The 27,157-nt window shown below is 44.4% G+C and overlaps 1 protein-coding gene across 7 annotated transcripts in view; it reads right to left on the bottom strand.

Moving 5' to 3' along the window:
* Window positions 1-26,016, bottom strand: part of p4ha2 (prolyl 4-hydroxylase subunit alpha 2) — a 133,815-nt gene extending 107,799 nt beyond the window's left edge. For 2 of the 7 annotated variants that reach the window (XM_033029872.1, XM_033029877.1), the window contains exon 1: window positions 17,206-17,453. In XM_033029872.1, the coding sequence (XP_032885763.1) occupies window positions 17,206-17,279 (74 nt within the window). In that variant the 5' untranslated portion in view covers window positions 17,280-17,453. Of the gene's footprint in view, window positions 1-17,205; window positions 17,455-17,506; window positions 17,637-26,004 lie in introns of those variants that run through there. The other 5 variants (XM_033029875.1, XM_033029874.1, XM_033029879.1 and 2 more) reach the window with 4 other exon arrangements.
* Window positions 26,017-27,157: the final 1,141 nt, after the last annotated feature.

Raw genomic sequence — 27,157 nt, 5'->3', positions numbered from 1 at the left:
TTTTATGAGGAGTAACGTTGAGGGAATACGTGAAGAACCCCGCTAGGACGCATGCGTGTCATTCTTCAAAGCAGCGGTGTGAAATCACAGATAACTGTAATGACTAAACATAGTAAGATTAGAGAAGAGATACCAGTTGAGCATATGATCAAGGGTGGGAGCGGAGGGCACGTATTCCCTCAACGTTACTCCTCATAAAATAAAGATCAAACTTCAAACTGGTAAGTTCTTGTTTAATCTCACTATTTTACTTCGGAGTCACGTGAGTGACTACGTGAAGATTTTAAAGCTCTGTGATTTCATGCCGTGGGACGAGTCCATGTATCACATCTGCCTTGATTATGGGAAGAATAGTGTTAACATCATTAGATATCAATATGATATTGAAACAACGAAAATTTTATTAACTCCAAATCATAGCCCCTATTTATGGGGTAAAATCATATTACAGAACTTAAAAGTGTTTCTGCAAATGTTCCAGGTTCAATGACTGGTTTATTATAAAATCGTTGGAACATTCTTTCCGTTGACCATCCTGCAGTCTTGAGGATTTGGTCCATTGGAACATCCAACTGTATTGCTGCTGATGTAGCTGCAGCCCTGGTGGAGTGAGATTTTAAAATGTTAGTATCTACTCCCGCCTTTATTAGGACCTGTTTTAGCCATCTTGAGATGGTCTGGACTGTCACTTTTTTGTGTGGCTGTTTGTGGCTGATTAACAGTGCCATTTCTTTGCCTCTGATGATTCTTGTATGTTCCATATATAATAGTAAGTGAGTTACTATACAGAGACGATCATCCGTCGGGTAAGCCCGGAACTCTATTTTTTGCCCTGCTGATCCCTGTCTGTTCTGTTTAATTAATTCATCAATATGAAAAATCAAATTCCCAGATGACATAGTCAAGTTGTCCAGCCTTAGTTTTTGTAGTGACTGGACCCTTTGTGCAGTGACCAAAGCCATCAGCATGACCGTTTTCATCGTTAGTGTCTGTAGGGACAGAGCTGTAGGTGTAGACCAGTTTCTCAACATAGTCAATACAATGCTCACATCCCAAATTTGGGTGTACCTGGTTCTTGGGGGATTAGTATTGAAAATGCCCCTCATGAGTTTGGTTACCAGGGGGTGTGTCCCTACAGAATGCCGCTCTGTTCCTTGCCACAGGTAGCTTGACAGAGCACTTCTGGCGCAGTTGATGGCACTATAGCTGAGGCCCTCGTCATAGTGGAGGCTTGCCAGAAATTCCAGAACAGACGGAATGTTGTTTGATCTGTGGTTGAGGTTATTGTCGTGACAGTACTTCCCCCATTTTTTGATGTGCACCAAGTACTGTTTTTTGGTGGACTGTCTGTGGGCCGATGCAATCATATCCATAGTTCGGTCCGTCAGGCCCAGGTGTTGTAGTGGTGCTTTCAAATTCTACAAATTAATAAGTTTGTATGATTATGACAGGGGTGACTTTCCTGTGTCACTGGATGGACCAGTAAACTTGGTCTATGATGGATGGTGATGCATGGTTCTAATAACATGTCTAGTATCACCGGGAACCATGGTTGAGTAGGCCAGTCGGGTACTATCAAAATACTAGACGCAGAGTCTTGTTGTATTTTCCTTAATACCCGACTGATGAGGCAGAAAGGAGGGAATGCATAAATAAACAATTTCCCCCAATGCAGCGAAAATGCATCTGTTGCTGCTGCCCCAGGGTCTGGTTCCCATGAAACATAATTTGATAACTGGTGATTAAGCCTGGATGTGAAAAGATCGATATCTGGTGTTCCATACCGTGCTGTAATTTCAGCAAATACATTTTTATCCAACATCCATTCAGTGTTTTCATTAAATTTGCGTGACCTGGTGTCTGCCACTAAATTTAGTTTACCTGGTAAGTAAGTAGCTGATATCCAAATATTTTTCTGGATACACCATTGCCAAATTGTGTTGGCCAGATTGTCACATGATGTCGATTTATTTCCACCCATATGGTTGATATATGCCACCACGGTGGTGTTGTCAATTTGTAGTCTAACATGCTGGTGATTTAACCCAGAACAATATGGCTTAAGGCCATGGAATGCACTTAACATTTCCAGGTAGTTTATGCCCAGTGTTTTTAATAATGATGACTCCTGTGCATTCCATCTCCCTCCACAGCTGGAGATGGAATTGGTAGCTCCCCAACCAAGTGCACAAAGTTTGTAGTACCATAGACGGGTTGCTGATAATTAGTGGATTGGAACAATACTTGATGTTGTGTTCCCACCATTTTAGTTCCATTATGGCCTCTGTTGGTAGCTTCATTGGTCTGTCAAAATGGCCACCATTAATTTTGAGTGCTCTTATTTTTGCTCTCTGTAAATTTCGATAGTGTAAAGGTCCAAATTGTATGGCTGGAAATGCAGCCACTATTTTCCCAATTATTCTAGCTACCAGTCTAATGGATGGTTTGGTGATGTCAATGATTTTGCTGCAAGCCTCTTTTAAGACTGTAACTTTTTCTTTCGGCAAAGTCACTGACATGAGAACTGTGTTAATGGTGAACCCCAGATAATCCATTTTTGTTGAAGGCGTTAATTTAGACTTAACTGGATGGATGATAAATCCCAGTTCTTCAAACAATTGTTTTGTGGCTGTTACTGCTTGTTTAGTCAATTCCAAAGTTTTGCCAACAATAAATATGTCATCTAGATATGCCATTACCATGTGTTTTTGTTTTCGCAGTAACGCTAGGGCTGGTTTCAAAATGTTTGTGAATAACCTGGGGGCTGATGTCAGGCCATTAGGTAGTGCCCTGTATTGCCATCGCTGACCCATCCAGTTGAATTTTAAATAACGTCTGTGGTCACCTCTTATGGGTACTGTATAGTAAGCATATTTTAAATCGATGCTTGCCATTAGGTAATCAATTGCTTAGCAGTAACAAAGGTTTCCATCTTGAAATGAATATATTGTACAAAGGTATTTAAAGTAGTCAAATCGATGATGATGTGGCAACCACCATCTTTCTTGTTTTTTATAAAGATATTGGACACGAATTCCTGTGATTCATGTTGGGTGTGTTCAATTACTCCTTTTTTATATAGCCGCTGTAGTTCAGCATGTGCTTTAGATTTTTCTATGCCTGTGAGCACGAACATTCGGTTCGGTACATGTTGTACTGGAGGGTTATGTTTTTGTATAAATTCTATAGTTTAACCCTGGATACTGCTTAGAATATAAGTGTCGGTAGTTATCTTATTCCATGCATCCAAATAATATCGTAATCTCCCACCAACTTTCATGCTCCCTTTAATTCTTAAGGTACCAGACCCACCTACCTCCATGGTTACCAGTGGTAGGTGTGTTATTTCTTCGGCATCCTCCGTTTACGTTGAGGCGCCGTTGTCTGGGTCTGTTGTTGGGTTTGAGTTGAAGGCTTGCGCATTTTCCAGGACGGTCGGTCTGGGCCATGGCCTAAAAAAGACCGATGTTGGGTGTTCCTGGTTTTTGCGCTTGCTCCGGTTAGTATTGGCCGACTGGGGGGTCCGTAGGGGTGATATTTTTGGCCGTAGTAGCTTTTGGTTGCTGCTTTTATGAGCCCCCGTGTTTTTGCCTCTTCATCAAGTTCTTTGACTTGTTTTGGTAAATCCCCTCCAAATAGTAGTATTGGCGGTTTGGAGGTTCCTGGTTTACAGAGGCCAGTAAATTTGGGGTCTAAAGCTGGTTGGATAGCACTTTTCCTGATGTTGTTCAACTCATATTGTGAGTTGCAAAGTAAAGCCAGTGCATCTTGGTGGTCTTGGATCATGTTTTGCTCCTTCAATGTGCGGGCAAAAGCTGTGATTCCTGCAGTTAGGACTTTTAGGACTTTCTGAATTTTCAAGTCCCTGGTTCTAATAGATGTCCCCACATGTTTCCAGATGCACTGGTTTACACTGGGAACATTTAGCGACTTGCAGTTCCCTGGAGGTAAATGTCGTGCCATGGTGTCTGATAGTGCCAGTGCCTGCAGTTGGTTAAATGACATATAGTCAATGCTTGCCGCTATTTTCGGCTCCAGGTCTTGGCCAGTTTGATCTGGTTGGATAAACTGGGACACCATGTCCAGCATGTTTCCTGTCACCCCAGTATGTCGTTCACTGCCCTCTTCAGGGTCAGCCCAGAATTGACCCTCCGTGCTCTCCTCTGATGAGGGAGAGACACTGTGCAGCCCCACAAGGGGTACTGCTGTGGGGCTTACTAATTGCCCACTGTGGCTAGCTTCCATCTCCCTGCCACTTTGGAGTATTTCCTCCAGCAGCCGCTCCAACTGGCTCTTATGCTCTCGGGCATAGGCCACTCGTGGCTGCTCCTGATCCTGCAGCCGCTCCAACCGGCTCCAATGCTCACGGGCACTGGCCACTCGCGGCTGCTCCTGATCCTGCAGCTGCTCCAACCGGCCCCGGTGCTCACGGGCACTGGCCGCTCGCGGCTGCTCGTCATCCTGCAGCCGCTCCAACCGGTTCCAATGCTCACGGGCACTGGCCGCTCGCAGCTGCTCGTCATCCTGCAGCCGCTCCAACCGGCCCCGGTGCTCACGGGCACTGGCCGCTCGCGGCTGCTCAAAGTCAGACTCATCGGAGTCTGGCATTCGGTCCGTTTTTCGCTTCGCTTTCCCGCGGGAGCGAAGTCTGGCACAGCTGTTCCCATTTCGGGAGATTGGCGTGCCGTCGGCTGCTGCTGTTGCTGCTGACTGTCCGCAACTCCGCGGTTCTCCCCCGCCAGCTTTTTCGCAGCCTTCCTTCTCGTGGATCTGTCCATCTTTCCACCTGCAAGGTAAGTGGGAAAACGCAGCCTCCTTACCTGCTGTTCCCGACCTTTAAATTCTGCTGCTAAAGGGGAACGTCCTTCCCCCTGCTGTGACTCATTGCAATGCGTGTAGCGATATATGTCACGCATGCGTCCTAGCGGGGTTCTTCACGTAGTCACTCACGTGACTCCGAAGTAAAATTGGTTATATTCACCATTAGATATTCAGTTCCACTGAAGCCAATAACCAAATGTGTTTGTTTTCTACTGTCAGACAATATTCTTGTATGTGAAAGCCACGTTCCCCTATATCTTTGGAACAAATATTTAGAGAGGAAGCTTTGGTAAAAGAATCAACACTTTGTCTATGCTGCAGCAAGGAGCCAAGCTCTTGATCATCAAAGCTTAGTAGTTAGCCTGATGCTTACGGCTAAAACAAACACTCATGGACCACACCATCATGGAATCTTTTTTTTATAGCAGCTTCCCTAAACAAAGTTTAATTGCACAGATTAAAATAAAGTCCCATAGAACTGACACTGAGAACATTAAAAGCATATAATACAAACTGTTGGAAGAACTCAGCTGGTCAAGCAGCACCTGTGGAAGGAAATGGACAGATGACGTTTCACGTTGGAACCTTTTCTCAATCCAGACTGAGCAATTTACATTAGTGCAGAAGTGTCATCAGATAAAACTGCTGCAAGCCCATTGATTGAACTCAATTGTAGATTTCTTTTAGATTTAGATATACAGAGTGGAAACAGGCCCTTCGGCTCACTGAGGCAGCGCCGACCATCGATCATGCCATACAGTAGCATTATCCTACAAACTAGGGACAATTTACAGAAGCCTGCACGTCTTTGGAATTTGGAAGAAAACGGGAGGACCCGGAGAATACCAACGTTGTCACAAGGAGAACATACAAACTTTGTACAGACAACATCCGTAGTCAGGAACGAACCCAGGTCCCTGGCGCTGTAAGGCAGCAACTCTACCGCTGCACCACTGTGCCACCCACCCACTGGTGTTGCCACTACCTCAAGTTCAAGTGAGTTTATTGTCATGTGTCCCTGATAGGACAATGAAATTCTTGTTTTGCTTCAGCACAACAGAACATAGTAGGCATTGACTACAAAACACATGAATAAATAAACTGATAAAGTGCAAATAACGGGTTATTAATGTTCAGAGTTTTGTCCGAGCCAGGTTTAATAGCCTGATATAAACACCTCATTGACTTGTGGGGTTGAATGGCAAGTCCCTATACTGTAAAAACTGTGCAGCATGTGGTATGCATCTGAGCCCGAAGTTGGAAACATTCTGCATGTTCCAACCAAGGCGGCAGAACTTCCTTAAACCAACTCTTCAAAATCGCAAGAAGCAGCAGAACCACAAAAAACTTAAGACTGAACTTTTTTTTTCTCTCTGGACATCAATGATCCAAATTTAATGTTTTTCCTCTGATTCATGCCAGTATCAGGCAAATAAAAATCAGAGCCAAATTTAGACAAATGGGATTGGTTATGTGGAAATATAATGCTGGCTGTTACTGAAATTTCTCGATACAGATGGTTCGCAAATGTCATCCTAGGTTAAGGAAACTCATCTGTGAAATTCCCCATGGAGTCACTACCAATACTCCCTCTCCCCCCGCACCCTCTTTAATCATCCCCTAGTCCATCATCTTCTTATTGATGACTGTAATGTGATAGAAACATATTGGACCAATCGTCCCAGACCGATTAGAAGAACTAAATAATCCATACCCATCTCATGACACCTACTCTTGTCCTCATCTCACCTCCCAACCTAAGCAGCCATATTGCCCAGAAAGATAGTCGCAACCTTTAATTACAGAAATCCCACTCTAGAGATAGCCAAGAGCAGCTGGTTTTAACTCGAGTGAGTATACTGTGAGCCATTATTACAAGACGGTGACGAACAAATCCAACAAACAGCTCAGAAGAAATGTCAACAGTTGGAGAATGTTTAGGAGGTTCAATTCACTATTGCATGGAGAAAGAAATCAAATACACAGAAGCATTTAAGAGGGTGCAAGATAATTAAGTGGGAAAAAGATGGGTGAAGTAGGCAAGGAGAAAGTCAGTACAGAACATAAACACCTCATTGAATTGTGGGGTTGAATGGCAAGTCCCTATACTGTAAACACTGTGCAGCATGTGGTATGCAATAGTGTTTATTAAGAGGTCTACAATTTAAATTCACAAATCCATAGTGGAACATGGCTCATATATTGGCAGCTACAGAGGTGTCTTTAGAAATGTAAACAAAATCTTTAAATCGGGATAATGCAGAGGTTGATCTGAATTATAGGCATTTAACCAACACCTGGCGTGGTGGCACTGTGGTGGAGTTGCTGCCTTACAGCGCTTGCAGCGCCGGGGATCTGGGTGCGATCCCTGCATGTATGGAGTTTGCACATTCTCCCCTTGACCGCTTTGGTTTTCTCCGAGACCTTCGGTTTCCTCCCACACTCTAACGACCTACAGGTTTGTAGGTTAATTGGCTTGGTATAAATGTAAATTGTTCCTAGCGTGTGTAAGATAGTGTTAATATGTGGGGATCGCTTGTCGGTGCAGACTCGGTGGGCCGAAGGGCCTGTTTCCGCGCTGTATCTCTAAATTAAACTAAACTTGGAAATAAACTGGGTCTGTCTCTCTCTCTCTTACACACACAGTTTAGAAGCTCCCAAACAAACCACAGGTTTCACAATTTATTCTTTGATGTTTATGATCTCACACAAGCATAATTAGGGACTGCCTGTTCAGTAATCGAATAGACTTCAAGCATTGGGCAGCACAGTGTTATTGCGACAAAGCTCCTTTCAATATCCTGTTCAACATTTTTCAACCATAATCCCTGAAAGAAATGTGCAACCTGCCCAATATCATGTTGTTACTTGAGGATTTTTAACACGCAAAATTTGGTTGCTGGAATTTCCAATTCATTATACGCTAAAATGGACTTCAATGGCTGTAAGCACTTTGGAATGCTGCAAGTTTGGGACGTGTGCTCTGCCATTGTAAACCTTTCCCTTAAGTGACAGGGAGCTTTCAAAAGTGAACAAAATAAATTGGGAGAAGGTATATACAATGCGCTGGAGTAACTCAGTGGGTCGGACAGCATCTCTGGAGAATAGGATTAGGTGATATTTCAGGTCGAGATCCTTCTTCAGACAGATTGAAACATCAGCTATTTCTTTTCTCCAGAGAAGCTGCCCGACCCGCTGAGGTACTCCAGCATTCTGTGTCTATCTTTGGTGTAAACCAGCATCTGCAGTGGAGTCTCAGAATTCCCTTGACCTACGTGAACTATTTATGTAACTGAAACACAACTCCAAAGTCAAGCCAAAACATGACATCAATGGTGAAGGTTTTACAGAGATGACTAACTTTACCCAAACACTGATTGCTGGTGAATTTGTCTGGTTTACTTCGCAGCTGCACCTAATCTGTTGAGTCTTGCCCCATTTTCCTGATTGTTTGTCAAATATCACATCGCTCCACTTCAACCCAACCCATGCTTGGCACAATTATCAGCACTTTACTGCAATGTTTCAGGATTGCTTCACTTCAGCTGTGGTTGTAAGCAGCAATTTCTTTTCAAGTGCCTTACCACCTGAGCTCATTTGCTTTTTATAGTCAACTTCACTGCAGGGCATACCCAGAGAACACAATTTTCTACTTAGTGTCCAAGGAATCGGTAAGTTTGCCAAACACATGTGCAAAGATTTGAGGGGAACTTCTTCAAAATATGTGGCTGGAACTGAATGAAGCTGCAGTCTATGATGACTTGGTAACACGGTGGAAGCTTGCAGTTCTCTGCGCTATCGAGGTCAAAGCACTCATTTGGTCACATGCCAGGCACAAGACCAAAGGGGAAGCTCAAAGATCAAGATCGCCTTTTGCAGCCTGCCAAGCGACTGAACCAAGCCAGGTATCTTAGGACAAGGGAAGAAAGTGGGAATTAATATAACAGATAGGGGGCTTCCTGAACCATTCACCACATACTTCCACTACAGTGAGGATAACAAAGTTACTTCCAAACTTCCATCCGAGCCACTACTGCCGTTTCCATGCCCAAGGGGTTAGTACACAAAATCCCTTTTAGGAGAAGACAAGAGCTTTTTGGACGTTTTGGAAGAATCGAGTGAGGCTGTTGGAGGGAATGGCACACATCAGGGGGTACAGTTGTTTAGGAAGGAACGGCGGATGCTGGTTTATACCACATTTGCTGGTTGCTGGTTTATTCCTTTTCTTTAGAGACGCTGAGTGACCCGCTGAGTTACTCCAGCATTTTGTGTCTATCTGTAGGGAATAGTTGCCTGGGGTGTCCTGCCTATGGGTTTAAAACAAACATAGCACGGGAGGAACTTAGCGAGTCAGGCAATATCTATGGAGGGAGTGTGCAGATGACGTTGAGAGTCAGAATCTTTTGAGCTTACTTTGTCTCCCTTTGGGGTTACTGTGTCCGCCATATAAACTCCTTTTGAGGGCAGAATTACTGGGAATTAATTCATTTAAAAGGAGCAACCCGAGCAGACTAAACAAGCCATCGCATACTCTGAAAAAAGTCCTGATTGCAGCATCTCATTCCCATCCACACAAAAAGACAGTTGATTCTAAATAGATTTGGTCTTCACCCTTGTAGGTATACTAATGGCCAGTTCTCACGGTGCGACCTGAAGCAAGATGTCACCCGAGTGAAGTGGTCGTGGTCCAGCACGAGTTCCGCACGATATAACGGGAGGTAGATAAAGAGTTCCCACGGTACTCGGCAATTCTGTCATTTGTGCGAGTGACTTGTCCGTCTCCCGATCTTTCCCGTTAATCGTGAATGAACATCGTGGACTGTAGTGTAGTTAATCACGTGGCACAAATGAAGTCACTTTTTTTCACACACTATATAAATATCCTCCGTTCGTAGAATTGGCTCATTTGCAGACATGCCTATACAAAGTTGGTTCGAGTACAGGCTGGTTGTTATTTTCATTGACGTGCTGTATGCATTAGCGCAACATGTGCATCGAAAACGCTTGCGTGAAGGCAGAAGGGTGAGATTAATTAAAAAGATAATTAAGAGGAAGTCTCACTGGGTTAAGCCCATGTTTCAACGGAGACCTCAATTAGGACAATATGAGCAACTGCTTAATGTGCTGTGCGAAGAGGATAAAAGTGCATTCAAAAACTTTGTCAGGATTTCACCCGAGCTCTTTAATGAGTTAAAGAATAATTTGGGACCTCTGCTGAAGAAGACTGACACTGTAATGAGAAAGGCACTGGAACCAGGGTTGCGCATAGCAATCACCCTCCGCTACTTGGCCTCAGGCGATTCTTATAAAAGTCTATCTTACAACTTTCTTGTCGCCACCAACAGCATCTGTGGTATTGTCAGAGAAACCTGTGAGGCGATCATCGAATTTTATTCAGCTGAAGTGATGGAATGCCCCAGTACACCAGATGCGTGGAAGAGAGTTGCACTGGGGTTTGAAAACAGGTGGAACTTTGCTCACACATGTGGGGCTTTGGATGGCAAGCAAGTGGCAATCCGTAAACCACCCGGAGGTGGCTCAAATTATTTCAATTACAAAAAATTCCACTCAATTGTACTCATGGCGGTGGTTGATTATAACTACAACTTCCTGTATGTGGATGTGGGCATACCTGGAAGTGTTGGTGATGGCCATATTTGGAAAGAAACCTGGCTTGGAAATAAAATGGAAGGTGGAACAGCAGGCATGCCTGATCCAGAACCTCTGTCAGGAGAAGACAGCCCGGACATCCCATATGCGATGGTTGCTGATGAAGCCTTTGCACTACGGCCCTGGATTATGAAGCCATATCCACAGAGGAATCTAACTAGGGAACAGAGGATCTTCAATTACAGGCTGTCTACTTCAAACGAAGAGGGTGTAAAAGCTGTCCGCCACTACTTTTACATTGCAGCTGCAGGGAACAGACAGACTTATAAGATAAATTAAAGGTGACTGCAAAAACAGCACTTTTACATCTGTAGCATTGTATGTTTTTAAATCATGGATAACATTAAATTGTTCTCCTGTACATAAACTAATATATTGTTTAAGTTACTCACATGAGCACCGGGGATACTCAGCAGCCGTCTCCAGCAGGTTGCGCTTTCTCTCCCTATTTCTATAATCCTCTCTGGATTTGTCATAGAGAATCTCATTGCATTGGTACCACTCCACCAGTTCCCCCTCTTGTTCCCTGTTGAAGTTATATGGCCTTACCTTCTGCCATCTAACCTTTATGTTATCGTCTGCTGTTATTGTGGAGGCAACAGCTACTGGGGAGGCAATCTCAAATCCACCTTGATCACCCTCTCCCTGCTCCAAGGAGCCCACAGGCAGTGGTATCTCTGGCATCTCCTCTTGCCTCTCCACCTGTCTCTCTTGCTGAGTTTCCTCCTCATTTACCTGCATGGCTAAAAACTTTCTGACTTTCTTTGACCCCTTTCTTTGCGCTTTTCTGAGAGGCATCTCTGCAAGTCTTTTTACTGTGAAAAAGATTATCAAACAATGACAATTAGGTGGGACGTCCTCGATGGACACATATAACCATATAACAATTACAGCACGGAATCAGGCCATCTCGGCCCTACAAGTCCGTGCCGAACAACTTTTTTCCCTTAATCCCACCTGCCTGCACTCATACCATAACCCTGGTTCTAATGACTCATACCACTAATTCCTTCCCATCCATATGCCTATCCAATTTATTTTTAAATGATACCAACGAACCTGCCGCCACCACTTCCACTGGAAGCTCATTCCACACCGCTACCACTCTCTGAGTAAAGAAGTTCCCCCTCATGTTACCCCTAAACTTCTGTCCCTTAATTCTGAAGTCATGTCCTCTTGTTTGAATCTTCCCTATTCTCAAAGGGAAAAGCTTGATCACATCAACTCTGTCTAACCCTCTCATCATTTTAAAGACCTCTATCAAGTCCCCCCTTAACCTTCTGCGCTCCAGAGAATAAAGACCTAACTTATTCAACCTATCTCTGTAACTTAGTTGTTGAAACCCAGGCAACATTCTAGTAAATCTCCTCTGTACTCTCTCTATTTTGTTGACATCCTTCCTATAATTGGGCGACCAAAATTGTACACCATACTCCAGATTTGGTCTCACCAATGCCTTGTACAATTTTAACATTACATCCCAGCTTCTATACTCAATGCTCTGATTTATAAAGGCTAGCATACCAAAAGCTTTCTTTACAACCCTATCTATATGAGATTCCACCTTCAAGGAACTATGCACGGTTATTCCCAGATCCCTCTGTTCAACTGTATTCTTCAATTCCCTACCATTTATCATGTACGTCCTATTTTGATTTGTCCTGCCAAGGTGTAACACCTCACATTTATCAGCATTAAACTCCATCTGCCATCTTTCAGCCCATTTTTCCAAATGGCCTAAATCACTCTGTAGACTTTGGAAATCCTCTTCATTATCCACAACACCCCCTATCTTGGTATCATCTGCATACTTACTAATCCAATTTACCACCCCTTCATCCAGATCATTGATGTACATGACAAACAACAAAGGCATCTGAATTCGCCTTTTTACTGGACAACTTCTCTCTCTCTCAGCACGTCACCTTTCCCACCCATGACAAAGGTCACATCCTTGATCTGGTCTGCTCCATAAATCAACCGGTACTCGACCTCCATCCTTGCCTCTTCCCCCTCTCTGATCATAAGCTTATACGGTTCACCATCCCTTCTCCGACACCTCGCCCCCGCTTCCTCCGAGAAATCACCTTCCGGAATCTAAAATCCATTGATCCCCTCCATCTCTCTGACCTGCTCTCCACCACTCTCCCACTGGACTCAACCCCCATCTCACCTGATGATCTCACAAACCATCTCAACTCCACCTTGTCTACCTCCCTCAACACTCTGGCCCCCCTCAAAACAAGAACCGTAACTTTCAACACATCCTCACCCTGGTACACACCTGCACTTCGTAAACTGAAACAGACTGGTCGCCAACTCGAACGACTAATAAAGGAATCATCTCTCACAGTCCACCTTCAAGCTTACAAACTCCACCTCACTGACTACAAAGATGCCCTCATTGCTGCAAAATCTGCCTACCTCTCCTCCATATTCACCGATCCCTGCCTAAACCACAGAACCCTCTTCTCCACAGTGGGCAACCTCCTCAAGCCTCGAGCCAACACTCTCCCTACCTCTACTCCGGTTCTCTGCAACTCATTCCTCCACTTTTTCGCTGATAAAATCAGCACCATCTATCAATCTTTATCCCCTGTACCCGACTCCCCAGCATCTACTCCACCACCTACCACGGCCCCTCCTTTCAACATCTCCACTGACCTCCTTACCCCTCCTCCACACTGCTTCCTCTCCCAGTTTGACCTGGTCACCCCTATTGAAATCTCCAAACTCATCAGCTCTTCCAAACCCACCACCTGCTCCCTCGACCCTCTCCCCACTCCCCTGTTGAAGTCCTGCCTCCCCGTACTCTGCCCCTACCTCACTAATCTCTTCAACTCCTCATTGTCCCAAGGAATTGTCCCCTCCGCTTTCAAAACTGCTGCCGTTACACCAATCCTAAAGAAACCTGGTCTTGATCCCTCCTCTCTCATTAACTACCGCCCAATCTCAAACCTCCCCTTCCTTTCAAAAACCCTGGAGCGTATCGTTGCGTCGCAACTTCATTCCCACCTCCTTGCGTATAACCTACTTGAACCCCTCCAATCTGGCTTTCGCCCCCTCCATAGCACAGAAACTGCTCTTCTCAAAGTCCTCAACGACCTCCTCACCTCTGCTGACACTGGTTCCCTCAACATCCTCATCCTCCTCGACCTGAGCGCAGCCTTCGATACAGTGAACCATAACATCCTGCTCACCAGACTCAAGGACCTCGGCATTGAAGGCTCTGCACTCAGCTGGCTCCGTTCCTACCTTTCCAACAGATCCCACTTCATCTCTCTCCACAACCACACCTCTGCTACAGCCGCAGTCACTCAAGGCGTTCCCCAAGGCTCCGTACTCGGCCCCCTCCTCTTCATCATCTACATCCTCCCCCTTGGTCAGATACTCCGCCACTTCAATCTGGACTTCCACTGTTACGCTGATGACACCCAGATTTACCTTGGCACCAAATCCCCCCACAACCCCCCCCTCTCCCATATCAACTCCTGTTTGTCCGCTATAAAAACCTGGATGCAACATAATTTCCTCAAACTCAACAGCGATAAGACAGAATTCCTCCTCATAGGCTCCAAAGCCACACTCAGCAAAATCAATAACCCCACTCTCACCATCGACGGCACCACTGTCTCCCCATCTCCCCAGGCCCGCAACCTTGGCGTGATCTTTGATTCCACCCTCTCCCTTGAGCCTCACATCCGCCATGTCATTAAAACCTCCTTCTTTCATCTCCGCAACATCGCCAAACTCAGACCCTCTCTCACTCCGCCTGCTGCTGAAAGACTCATCCATGCCTTCATCTCCTCCCGACTGGACTATTGCAACTAACTTCTCCTTGGCATCAGCTCCACCTACATCAACCGACTCCAACTGGTCCAGAACGCAGCCGCCCGACTCATCACCCACACCAAATCCTGGCATCACATCACTCCAGTCCTCAAAAAACTTCACTGGCTACCCATCTCCCACCGGATCACCTACAAAATCCTGGTCCTCACCTACAAAGCCCTCCACCATCTGGCCCCCACATATCTCATTGACCTCCTCTCCCCCTACCAACCCTCACGGTCCCTCAGATCCACATCAGCCGGTCTCCTCTCCATCCACAAGTCCAACCTCCGCAGTTTTGGGGACAGAGCCTTCTCCAGGGCAGCTCCCAGGCTCTGGAACTCCCTCCCCCAACTGATCCGCAATTCCGTGTCCCTCCCCATCTTCCAGTCCCGCCTCAAGACCCATCTCTTCACCTCTGCCTATCCTTAGCCCCACGTCCCCGTCCCTTTTCATCTGTGCATTAATTGCCTCATGCTGTGTTTTGTATTGAATTCTGTCTTTACTTTGTGTACTAGTCATGTCTCTACTATTTATTTCATTCCCCTTACATGTTTTTCCTATACATGCTCAATTTTTGTAAGGTGTCCTTGAGACTCTTGAAAGGCGCCCATAAATAAAATGTATTATTATTATTATTAAACAACAAAGGACCCAACACAGATCCCTGAGGCACCCCACTAGTCACCTGCCTCCAACCCGACAAACAGCCATCCACCATTACCCTCTGGCTTCTCCCATTCAGCCACTGCTGAATCCATCTTGCTATTCCTGCATTTATACCCAACAGTTTAACCTTCTTAACCAACCTTCCATGAGGAACCTTGTCAAAGGCCTTACTAAAGTCCATATAGACAACATCCACTGCTTTACCCTCGTCAATTTCCCTAGTAACCTCTTCAAAAAATTCAAGAAGATTAGTCAAACATGACCTTCCAGGCACAAATCCATGTTGACTGTTCCTAATCAGACCCTGTTTATCCAGATGCTTATATATATATACATAGCCCCGGCTTATATATATTATCTCTAAGTATCTTTTCCATTAATTTGCCCACCACTGAAGTCAAACTAACAGGTCTATAATTGCTAGGTTTACTCTTAGAACCCTTTTTAAACAATGGAACAACATGCGCAGTGCGCCAATCCTCGGGGACTATTCCCGTTTCTAATGACATTTGAAATATTTCTGTCATAGCCCCGGCTATTTCTACACTAACTTCCCTCAATGTCCTAGGGAATATCCTGTCAGGACCTGAAGACTTATCCACTTTTATATTTTTCAAAAGTGTCAGTACTTCTTTTACTTTGAAACTCATAGTATCCATACCTACTCTACTCGTTTCCCTTACCTCACATAATTCAATATCCTTCTCCTTGGTGAATACCGAAGAAAATAAATTGTTCAATATCTCACATATCGCACATGGTCCATTGGCGATATTGAGACCACCTTTTTTACTCACCTTATGTCCCTTCTGTCAAGCTTCCGGGTTTACCGTTCGCAGGAGTTCCCATGGTACCCGCAAGTGTCATTACGGATATCGCACGGATATCGCACTGGCATCTGCGTTCATACAATGTTGCAACGCTGCTCAAGTCTCTTGGAGAAATTCAAAAATGTTTGAATTTTCTCCCGACCTTACCAAGTCACACGACTACCTGCCGTTAGCGCCACGGAGGTCCTCGGTGGTCCACGAATGCCGTACTGCTATCGCAGAAGGTTCCCACGATGTTAAATCTTGTTAAGTCTTGCTTCAGGTCGCACAGTGAGAAAGCCCTTTTATGCTAGTTCTGACTTTAAGCCAAGAGTGTTTGATTGTCATATGTACCAACAAGAGAACATGAAAATCTTACTTGCAGCAGCAGAACAGGCAATACTCATAGTTAACATAATAAACAATAACAACATCAATAAATGAAAATTGCCAACATTAGTGTAAAAACCACAAAGTCCTTTGTGCAACCAAGACAGTCGTAGTTCATAGTCAAGTTAGTGTTTGTAGTGTTCAAGAGCCTGATGGATATTGGGAAGAAGCAGTTCTTAAACTGGTGGTCATGGTTTTCAGACTCCTGTACCTTTATCCCGATGGTTGGAGTGAAATGAGAACATGGCCAGGGTGGTGAGGGTCTTTGGTGATGCCTTTTTGAGGCAACGCCTCCTATAGATCCCTTTGATGGAGGATGTATGGGGAGAGATGGAATAAGGGGTGAAACTGCGAATATTGCAGAGTACGGGAACGTTGGGGAAGAGCTGAGGGATTCAAGACAATCCGAGTTAATCCAACTGCCACAAACTGAATGGGCCAAATGGCTTGGCTGTGGTCTGTAGGTAATTCAGAGTCCAAGCGCAGAGAAACTGCCGCCAGATCTGCTGTTGTTTATTTGACTGTACAACTATTCACTGAGTTCATACCATTTCCACCCCAGCACAGCTGGAGACAGCTCGAATAAGTTCCGGAAGCTTCCTCACAGTTGACTCCACATAGTCAAGAATCAAGAGTGCTTTATTGTCATATGTCCCAGATAGAAAAATGAAATTCTTACTTGCTGCAGCACAACAGAATGTGTAAACACGCACACACACATACCTAGCCTAAACCCACCAATATTTGCCGCCTTGGGCTACAATTAAACCCCTCTCAGAATACGCGGCAGTCAGCAAAACATCTTCCTCTCTAACACCACACATACACACACTGGAAAAACTACTCGCAAAACATTAGAGCAACAACGCCTCGCCTAAGACACCATAGAACATGTTTTGCTACGATTACTTATTTATATATAGTTATATAAAGACGTAATCGCAGCAAAATCGTATACATTTACATATATATTGCGAAGATGAAACAAGTCCGGGGTTAGTAAATACTTGCATACTTCTTAACTAAGGGAACATGACAGCATTGAAAGGAAATCCCCGGGAACCTTCTTCGGGATAATATGCACAGCATGTCAGCATGTCAGCAACACTCAACTACCCGAGAACAGCGGCTCGATCAAGGAGGGATGCTGGAGATAAGACAGGTCCAAAGGACGGCAGCGAGAAAGATCGCTCAGGGAAGTAGGACCACATCCATCCACCGCGATCGGGCTTTCTCCCTGATTTCTGTCTCCCTTGCCTGGGATTTTAATCAGCTGATTCTCAGCCCCAGAGCTCCCGACCGGTGCTTGTGCTCACCTTCAGCGGAACACCCCTGAAGCTCCTGCTCGGCTGTTGCACTGCACTCGCTCTCTGTTCGCCTTTCCAAATTCTCCAGCAATCTCTCTCAGCTGCCACGTGGTGATCCGCCTTTCCAAAGCCACATTCCTCCTAATAAACCCTTCCTCCCTGTGCAGCTGCAGTGACTCTGTCCTTCGGTGGCGAGGAACCACGTTTGTGAGTGAGATTAGGGGATAAAATCTGTCAAAACAAAGTATGTCTGATACAGACCATATGTAGAAACAAAGAACTGCCGATGCTGATTAATACACAAAAGGACACAAACTGCTGAAATAACTCAGCGGGTCGGGTACAATCTCGGGAGAACATGGATAGGTGCGTTTCGGGACCAGACCCCTCTCAGTTTGTTACCTGGTTGTCCAAACAAAAAAATACATTGCTGGAGATACTCGGGGGGAGTCAGGCAGCATCTGTGGGGGCAAACGAACAGATGACGTTTCGGGTTTGAACCCTTCTCCCACCATGTCTGTCCATTTCATTCCACATATTCTGCCTAACCCACTGAGTTCTGCCAGCAGTTTGTCTTTTTGCTCAAGATTCGATCATCTGCAGTCTTGTGTCTCCGTTACAGACGGTTGCCTTTGTTTGAATAGACCATTAGAAAGATATTCTTTCCACAAATTAAATATGTGTATTATTTTTCCTTATGGAATCATAAAACATTCAGCACTGAAACAGTCCATTTGACCCACTGAGACCACACTGACCATCAAACACTCATTTAAACTGATTAAACTGATCCAAAACCTATCCCTTCTTCAAAGAGCTTATCAACTCTGCGCACTCACGTACATACAGGGTCAATGACGAGTGGCTAATTAACCTCCCAATGCCCAATTAGGATGAGTGAGGAAACCAGAGCACTCAGAGGAACTCTATATGGTTTCATGGAGAATGTGCAGACTTCAAAAAGACAGGACCTGAGGTCTGGAATGACCGTGTCTCTGGTGCTGTGGGGTAGCAGCTCTTGCAAGTTGCATCACCATGTTGTCCATTTCTAGCCCTGCGAAAGTGACTGTGCTGTAGACATTGGTCTTGGAGAGGACACATATTGGTTCAGCTATCCTGCCAATTAGTGGTACCTCCGGTATGTTAACATGCCAACAGTCGTGTGATGGTGTTCCAGTGCATACAGGAGGATGGGAATCATTGCCACAGCTTAGACCATGGGCTTGATGCCTTCTTTCTCAGCTTCGAGACATGGGAGTTAGCGATGGATTTGTTGATGATCTATGTCCTTGCTAAGAGGTGACTCTTGAGATATAACTTGGTCCAAGGTCTCAGTGTGGCTCTTCATTTTTGGGAGCCTCGTTGTGCAATAGACCAGGTTGGTGAAGGATCTTATTCCTCCAGAAGTTCACTGTAAGGCACATCCTCCAGTGAAGGAATCAAAAACAGGTTAGGAACTCTGCCTCCATGTTGCATACTGTAACTCTTTGACTAAGATAAGCGTAATCTTGTTTCCAGAGTGCAGACAATGAATGTTGACCATTTTCCTGAGGATTAACTCCTGGGGAACACGTCCAAAGTGAAATGCAGTATTGCAGCCAGGATGATTGAGAAGAGGGTTGACGTGTGGTGACACAGCATAGCCTAACCCCAGACTGCACTGGAATTTGGTTTGCAGGGGATCCCTTGAAGAGGATCACAGTTTGTGGAGCAGGCTTTACATGGACAGATTACCGAGGACAGGTTTTCGAGGATTGCTATATTTGAGATGGATTCTCAATCTTCCCTCTTTGAAGAAGAAAACGGAATATTATACTATCTCGTGTTCAATACACTCCAATCCTGTAATGAAACAAATTCCAACAAATGGATTGAGCTATAATTTTTGAAAAACATAAAGTGGTGGAGGAGCTCAGCGGGTCAGGCAACGGACGGCGATGTTATAGGCCGTAATCCTTCTTCAGACTCCTGTATGGTTGTATGGTTGCATGTTTCACTGTGTTTTACTAGAACGGATATATTATTAATTAGACTGTGCTTAGTATTAAATTCCCAATTGACATTCAAAGGACATTTGGACAGGTACATGGACAGTCTGAAGAAGGATCTCGACCCGAAACGTCACCCATTCCTTCTCTGCAGAGATGTTGCCTGTTCCGCTGAGTTACTCCAGCTTTTTTTTTGTCTATCTTCTGTACATGGACAGGGTAGGGTTATGGAATATGGGCCAAAATGCAGGCAACTGGGATGAGCGTAGATGGGGAAGCTTGGTCGACATGGGCAAGTTGGGTCAAAGGACCTGTTTATTTTATGCTGCATAACTCAATTGTGGGAAATTATTGTATTAATTGTTGAAATTCCCATACTTTTATTTTAACTTTTTTTTTAAAGCATACAAAAAAAAGTCTGATAATAGTGGGCCGTTTGTTTCGATGCATTACGGTAGCAGAAAGCCGCTTTATTCACTAGCTTGACATAGAATCGTGTATAACTGCACGCTCGCACAAACAGGCAGTGGCCAGCGCCCGGGCTAGAAAGCAAACCCATGTTCAGAGCCCTTCCCAGCCTTCATCGATATATTACGCTTCGCGAGTCTTGAAAGTCTTAAAAGTAAACGTTTACTTCGCCAATTTTGCGTGCTTTAATAAAATTCACTCCTTATGCCAATGTACAAATGTGTGCATGCAAAATACTGCAGATGCGGGACATCTGAACTCACAGAAAAGAACATTCTGGAAACGCTCAGCAAGTCGGCCAGCAATTGTGGAAAGGTTACCGCACTGTCATCTGCTAAATCCCTTTCATCTGAAACATGAACTCTCTCTATGTAGGTACAGTGAAACGCGTTTGTTTCATCCTCACCAGTCAGCGGCAAAAACAAGACAAGGTCTATTTAAACATTTACTGCATTAAACCTCGCTGCATATCCCATTTCCATTTGTACCTACCTGTACACGCCTACACTGCGAGCAGTACCATTCTGAGATAGGACATCATCGGGTTGTCTGCTAATCCAGAGGCTAAGTACGGAAGTAGTTCTGCACATTCCCACCAACAGTACCGTGATCAGGACCAGATATTATATTTCAGCTGGTGTAATTGTTGAGTTGTGATAACTGTCCATAAGACATAGGAGCAGCTTTAGGTCATCGCGTCTGCTCCACCAGTCGATCACAGCTGTAATATTTTTCCCCTTTCAACCCCATGTCCTGCTTTCCACCAGTAACCTTTGACACTCTTCCCAATCAATAACCTATCAATGTACTTGAGTTTGAGTTGCTGTATTTACTTAAACAAGGAAACGGAGAGAAAATGTGTAGGAAGCAACTGCAAATGCTGGTTTACACTGAAGATAGGCACACAATGCTGGAGGAACCAGACTGCGTTTGGCCTGAGTCTATTGGATTGGATTGGATTGGATTCAATGTTATTGTCATTGCACTTTTCAGTGCAACAAAATGGTTTAGCCTGCAGGCATAACATAACAAGGAAGATTGTTCCCGATGTTGGGGAAGTGCAGGACAAGGGGTCACAGCTTAAGGATAAGGGGGAAATCCTTTAGGGCCGAGATGAGAAGAAACTTTTTCACACAGAGAGTGGTGAATCTCTGGAACTCTCTGCCACAGAGGGTAGTTGAGGCCAGTTCATTGGCTATATTTAAGAGGGAGTTAGATGTGGCCCTTGTGGCTAAAGGGATCAGGGGGTATGGAGAGAAGGCAGGTACGGGATACTGAGTTGGATGATCAGCCATGATCATATTGAATGGCGGTGCAGGCTCGAAGGGCCGAATGGCCTACTCCTGCACCTATTTTCTATGTATCTATGTAACATAGAATAAATAACAAAACAAACACTCAACACAGTTTAAAGTCCCAAAGTCATTGTCTCTTCCCTCCTTGCTCTCCCTCTGCACTGAAGCAATCCAGGCCTCCGATGTTGTGACCCCGCCGGGTGATGGTGAGCAAGTCCCGCGGCTAAATCCGAGCTCCGCAAACGGGCCGGTTCAAATTCAGCCCGGGGTGGTCGAAGCTGCTGAAGCTGCTGCCGCCCTCCAGTCCAACGGACGCAGCTGTAGTTGCGGGAGCTCCGGAAAAACAGGTCTCCAACCTGTGACCTGCGAGCTCCCGACAATGTCGTCTACTGGCCCGTGGCCGAGCCTCCGAGGCTCCAAAGTCAGGTCGGAAGTTGGGTCGCCCCGCAACCACAGCCCCGAAGTCGGCCAGCCTCGCGTTGGTAAGTCCTGGCTGGCTCTGCCGCCGGAGCCTCGAGGTCGGTCCCAGTTGGAAGCCGCCAGCTCCGTGATAGGCCTCAGCGCAGACGGACATGGAGACGGGGGATAAGGCAAGAAAGATCACATCCCCCCCGAATGAAGAGTCAAAAAACATGTTACACCCACCTCCCCACACATACACAACTAAATAAACTGAAATAAACTAACAACGGGACAAAAGAAAACAAAAAAAAGAAAAGACAAATGGACTGCAGGCGAGCCGCAGCTGCAAGGCAGCGCCGCCACTTCCGGAATTCCGAAGTCTATCCTGCGTGGCCTACAAATTTAGTTCAGAGATGCAACAAGGAAATAGACCCTGGCGGCCCACTGAGTCTACACTCACCACCGATCATCCATTTACTCTAATTCTGTTATCCCACTTTCTTATCCACTTCCTACACATTCAGGGCAATTTTACAAAGGTCAATTAACGTACAAATCCACAGGTCTTTGCGATGTCTAGGGAAACCAGAGTGCCTAGAGGAAACCACATGGTAGGAAGAACTGCAAACTCCACATAGAGAGCACCAAAGGTCAGGATCGCACCCAGGTCTCTGGTGCTGTGAGACATCAGCTCTACCAGCTGCGCCATTGTACCATCCATCCACTTATTCTGATAAAGCATCTACTCTTTTAGCTGGGATAATAATTAATCATTAGGGCTTTCTTTGGCTTGCTTGGGCTTATTTTTAACTTGCCTTAAAAGTGCCACATTAAAGTGCCACATGTGATAGGTATTTGTCAGATATTCTTTCCCCTGTGTACAATACTGGAATAATTCCTTTAAAAAGCCATTGAACGTCTATTGCTTGAATTCTACATGAGATAATGTTGAAAACACCTTTATTCAACAGCAGTCTAACTAGTCTCTCATTTATGGAGATAAGGAAGATGTGATGACACATTTACACATGCAATGAATTAATCAGGTTGTTTTCCCTGCACTGGGAAGTTGTAATGACTATCAGCATCGCAGTGTTCACACATGTGGGTTTCCTGGCTCTGTCACACCTTTGATCATTTCAGTAAATTTTTTATGCAGTTGATACTCGTCAAAATGTTGGAACCCAAATTCATCCTAAACTTGTAGCTTGACTCGGATCATTTGAGCAGGAACAGTAGCAGGAAATAAAAATTGAATCATATTGACGGACTCAGAGGAAAGAAAGATATTCCAAAATAGGAAAATACATTGTATTCAATTTCCCATGGGAGTACCTTTACAACGCCCAGACACACTGGATCAAATATTAGCTCATTGCCCCCTACTCAAGTACAATGTAGGGTGAGAGCATTACATGCTCATCTTATGGGAATGTATTTTTAACATTATCTGGATGTTCTAGAAATGATTAACCAGTAGACCAGATTAAGCTGAATGTCCGTCACCCAATAGTTCTCTGGGTGCTGCCTGCTGCTAGGTGCTCACAACTCAGATAAGCTTGGATTTCAGGATGTTCTTGGCCAAATCAAGCAGTACCAGTCCACCCGGTCTCCTGTTTCAATGCTGGCCCCACCATGGAACGGAGCAGTGGCGTACTGATGTGCTGAGAAAATTCAGCCCGCTCCCATTATAAGACCCGAACTACAAATATTAATCCCATTCAACTTCTAACTATGGAGAAATGGTAATTGCAGGTGAATGTTTAAATAGACCTTGTATTGTTTTTCCGCTGAATGGTTAGCATGAAACCAAAGCTTTTCACTGTACCTACAAAGAAAGGAGAGAGTTAATGTTTCAGATGAAAGATCTTACATCAGACCTGAAACTACCTGTAAGTTCATCAGTTTGATGTGGGCTAAGGTTTTCACCCCTAGAAATTTGCAGCATAAAGGTTGGTTACTTCTATCAACGTACTATCTCCACCTAACTACATCAGCCTATCTGCAGCTGTAAATCTTCAGTTAAGTCTAGAGATACAGTGCGGAAGCAGGCCCATCGGCCCATCGAGTCTGCACAGCCCAGCAATCCCCACACACAGCCCACCATCTACACACTAGGGACAATTTATAAATTTTACCGAAGCCAATTAACTTACAAACCTGTACGTCTTTGGAATGTGGGAGGAAACTGGAGGACCCGGGGCAAACCCATGCCGTAATGGGAAGAACATACAAACTCCTTACAAAGGGCCTCCGTGGTCAGGATTGAACCCGGGTCTCTGGCGCTGTAAGGCTGCAACTCTATCACCATGCCGTGCCACCCAGCTCATCTACTCCTTTCTCACTTCTAATTGCATTTGTCTCATTGGTAGGAGAATGGAGAAGGTTCAACTGCCTTCTGATCTGTCAATCCAGTTGAGAAGAGTTTCTCGATGTAGCGTTTACAATGTGGAGCAAGAACCGCAGATACAATGTTAAAGGTAGAAAATGTGAATGATTCAGAATGTGCTTGAAATATTGTCAATAACTTAAATAATGTTGAACACATACCTATCCGCAATTGCAATTTATAAATGTGGGACATATTCTGATATATCTAATATATGAAAGCTATTTTGACTTTGTTGCCTGGATTTTTACACTTGTTTTGTCCTAGAAAAGATTCCTAAATATTATCAACATTGTAAAATATCTGTATGCCCAATATGTTCTGACAGTGATTGATAGAATTATTATGTAAAACGAGAAACTGCAGATGCTGGTTTACAAAAAAAAGGCTGCAAAGTGCTAGAGTTTCTCAGTAGGCCAGGCAGCATCACTGGAGAACATGGATGGGTAACGTTTCGGGTCGAGACCTACCTTTAGACTATATGTGATGGGGGAAGAAAGCTGAAAGAGAGGAGGGGCAGGACAAAGCCTGGCAAGTGATAGGTGGACCAAAGGGCCTGTTTCGCGCTGTATCTCTAAACTAAACTAAACTAAACTTTCACTTATTAGATATATCAGAAAATGTTCCACATATGTAATATGTTCCACTGGGTGGCACCAGCAATGACTGCCTCGCCAGCAGTCTGTCTATCCTTTCCTTCTTTGTGTTTAAATAGTATGTGTTAAATCTATGTTTTTAGCTTGTTTTATGTGGGGAGTGGGAGGGGGGGGGGGGGGGGGGGGGGAGGTTGGGGAAACCTTTTATAATCTCTTACCTCGACGGAGATGCAATTTCTTTCAGTATCGTATCTCCGTCTGCACTGTGGAGAAGATGGTGGCCTTTGCTGGAGACCGACTTTTGAGAGCTTCATACTAAGGGTTTAACATCGCAGAGCCCTCGATTGACCTCGGAGCTCCAACCGTGGGTGCTTGCGGACTTAACATCACGGAGCCCGCGGTCTCTGGTCAGACACTGACATCAGGAACTCCAAGCCGCAGGAGCTTTGACCGCCCTGACACGGGAGCTTCAACCACCGGCTGCGGGAGCTTTGATCGTTCCCTTCGGATGGTTCGTCTGCCCCGACCGCGGGAGAAATAAAGAGGAAGAAGTTTGGACTTTTTCTGCCTTCCATCACAGTGAGGAATGTGGGGAAACCGCTGGTGGTGGATATTTATGTTAACTTTTATGTATTTGTGTGTCTTTGTTGCTTTTTTTATTTTCGTATGGCTGTATGGTAATCTGTATATCACTGTACCTTAATTGGTACATGTGCCAATAAAAGACCTTTTTGAAACCTTTGAAACATTTATAAATTGCAACTAGTATACTTGCTGCCATTATTTACTCTGCCTGGTTCTGTCTTGTTAGTATGAATGTTCATCACATCTATTATAATATCACTTTACACAAGTGCCACTAGGTTGACCTATGCAATAGAACATAACATTTGATAATTCTGATTAAAGAGCTTAGCGATAGCAAAGGCCTTGTTGAATTGTGTAAATGGCTGTGACTTATGTTCAGATGAGAAGCACTGATAAATCTGGCTTAATAAAATCTCAATAAAACAACACCTGTTTCATGTTTCGAGAGGGGAACTCATTGAAAGCTCAGGGAAAATTATTGATTGGAAAACCGCTTTTATTCAAACCAAGTGGTGATTAATAACAAATTAATTCTGCATAGAGATATTTGCTAAATTTGTTTAATGAATGTAATGTGGAGGTTAAAAGAAAACACTCGACAGATGTCAGAAGAGTGGAAAGCTAAGGCTGAGTCATCAGTTAGAGGACAAGAGTTCAGTTGTGAATCAATAAGGTTACTTGTCTGCTACAGAAAAAAGACCTTCTGTTCCTGCTTCAGACCTGAAGGGCAGGGTTCACCCATCAAGTTCTCAGATTCTGCTGAAATATATTTCCACTGCACTACCTTCCACTCTCTAAAACTGTCTGCCACTTAAATAAACATCAGGAACAATAAACTCTTTTAATGCAGCAAGGATGCTTTACATTTGACAGTAACAGCATCGGGAGATATCCAAGGTATAGAACCAAATATTTGTTCAGATGGAGGATTTAAGGAGCTTTTTACAGGAGGAAAGAGAGTCAGAGAAGTAGCGGGTGTGAGAATGTGAATTCCTGAGCATGAACGCTTGGCAGCTGAAGATACAGCTACCATTGATGGAGCAATTAAATTCAGGTATGATCAACGGGCTTTCAGCCATCGTTGCCAATTACACAATATGTTGTTTTTAACAAACACCCATAAAAAGCGATGTTATGAGGCATAACTGGCAGTGAGCACAGATCAGAGATCTAGACTTAAAATGTTGCAAAGTTACATAGAAAAAGCAATGAAATCTTCAAAGAATTACTCTGACAATACTTTGGTCGACGTGGTCCAAAAGGTTTGATGATAACATATCTGTTCAACATCTAAAAGCTGCAAACTTTTAAGAAAAACACACATTTCTATTTTAACAGGTGATTTGGCTGGATTCGAAATGTCGCCGTGAGAAATCCAGCATGGATCGTTGGATTAATGTGTTACATGACATGGAGACACACAGAGTACAGTTCCAAGTTTGCTCTTTTACGCTGGGTAGAATTAACTGTTCCTAAGCGGTTCAGCTGATTGGACATGTTGCAGATAGAAAAGAAGAAATTGCTTTGCATTGCACCTCATGGTATCCTTAGTACCATGGCACCCACATATAAGACCTGAAGAAGGGTCCCGACCTGAATCATCACCATCCATGTTCTTCAGGGATGTTGCCTGACCCACTGAGTTACTCCAACAGTTTGTGGATTTTTTTTACAAATAAGGACTTCATACTTCACTGTCTATATCTCTCGTTTCCTTTTCCCCAGACTAGTCTGAAGAAGGGTCTCGACCCGAAAAGTCACCCATTCCTTCTATCCAGAGATGCTGCCTGTCCCGCTGAGTTACTCCAGCGTTTTGTGTCTGGCTTCAGGACTTCATATCCAGTGAGTTGGTATTTGAAGTGCAATAAATATAAAATGGAGAAAAAACACAGTAGATGGGTTCACACAGAAGCAATGATAACTAACTGAGATAT

The sequence above is a fragment of the Amblyraja radiata genome, chromosome 11 (genome assembly GCF_010909765.2).
Source record: "Amblyraja radiata isolate CabotCenter1 chromosome 11, sAmbRad1.1.pri, whole genome shotgun sequence".
In the NCBI taxonomy this organism is placed as follows: domain Eukaryota; kingdom Metazoa; phylum Chordata; class Chondrichthyes; order Rajiformes; family Rajidae; genus Amblyraja; species Amblyraja radiata.
Note: the sequence above shows the minus strand (reverse complement) of the source record. Positions and strands in the feature narration are given on the sequence as shown.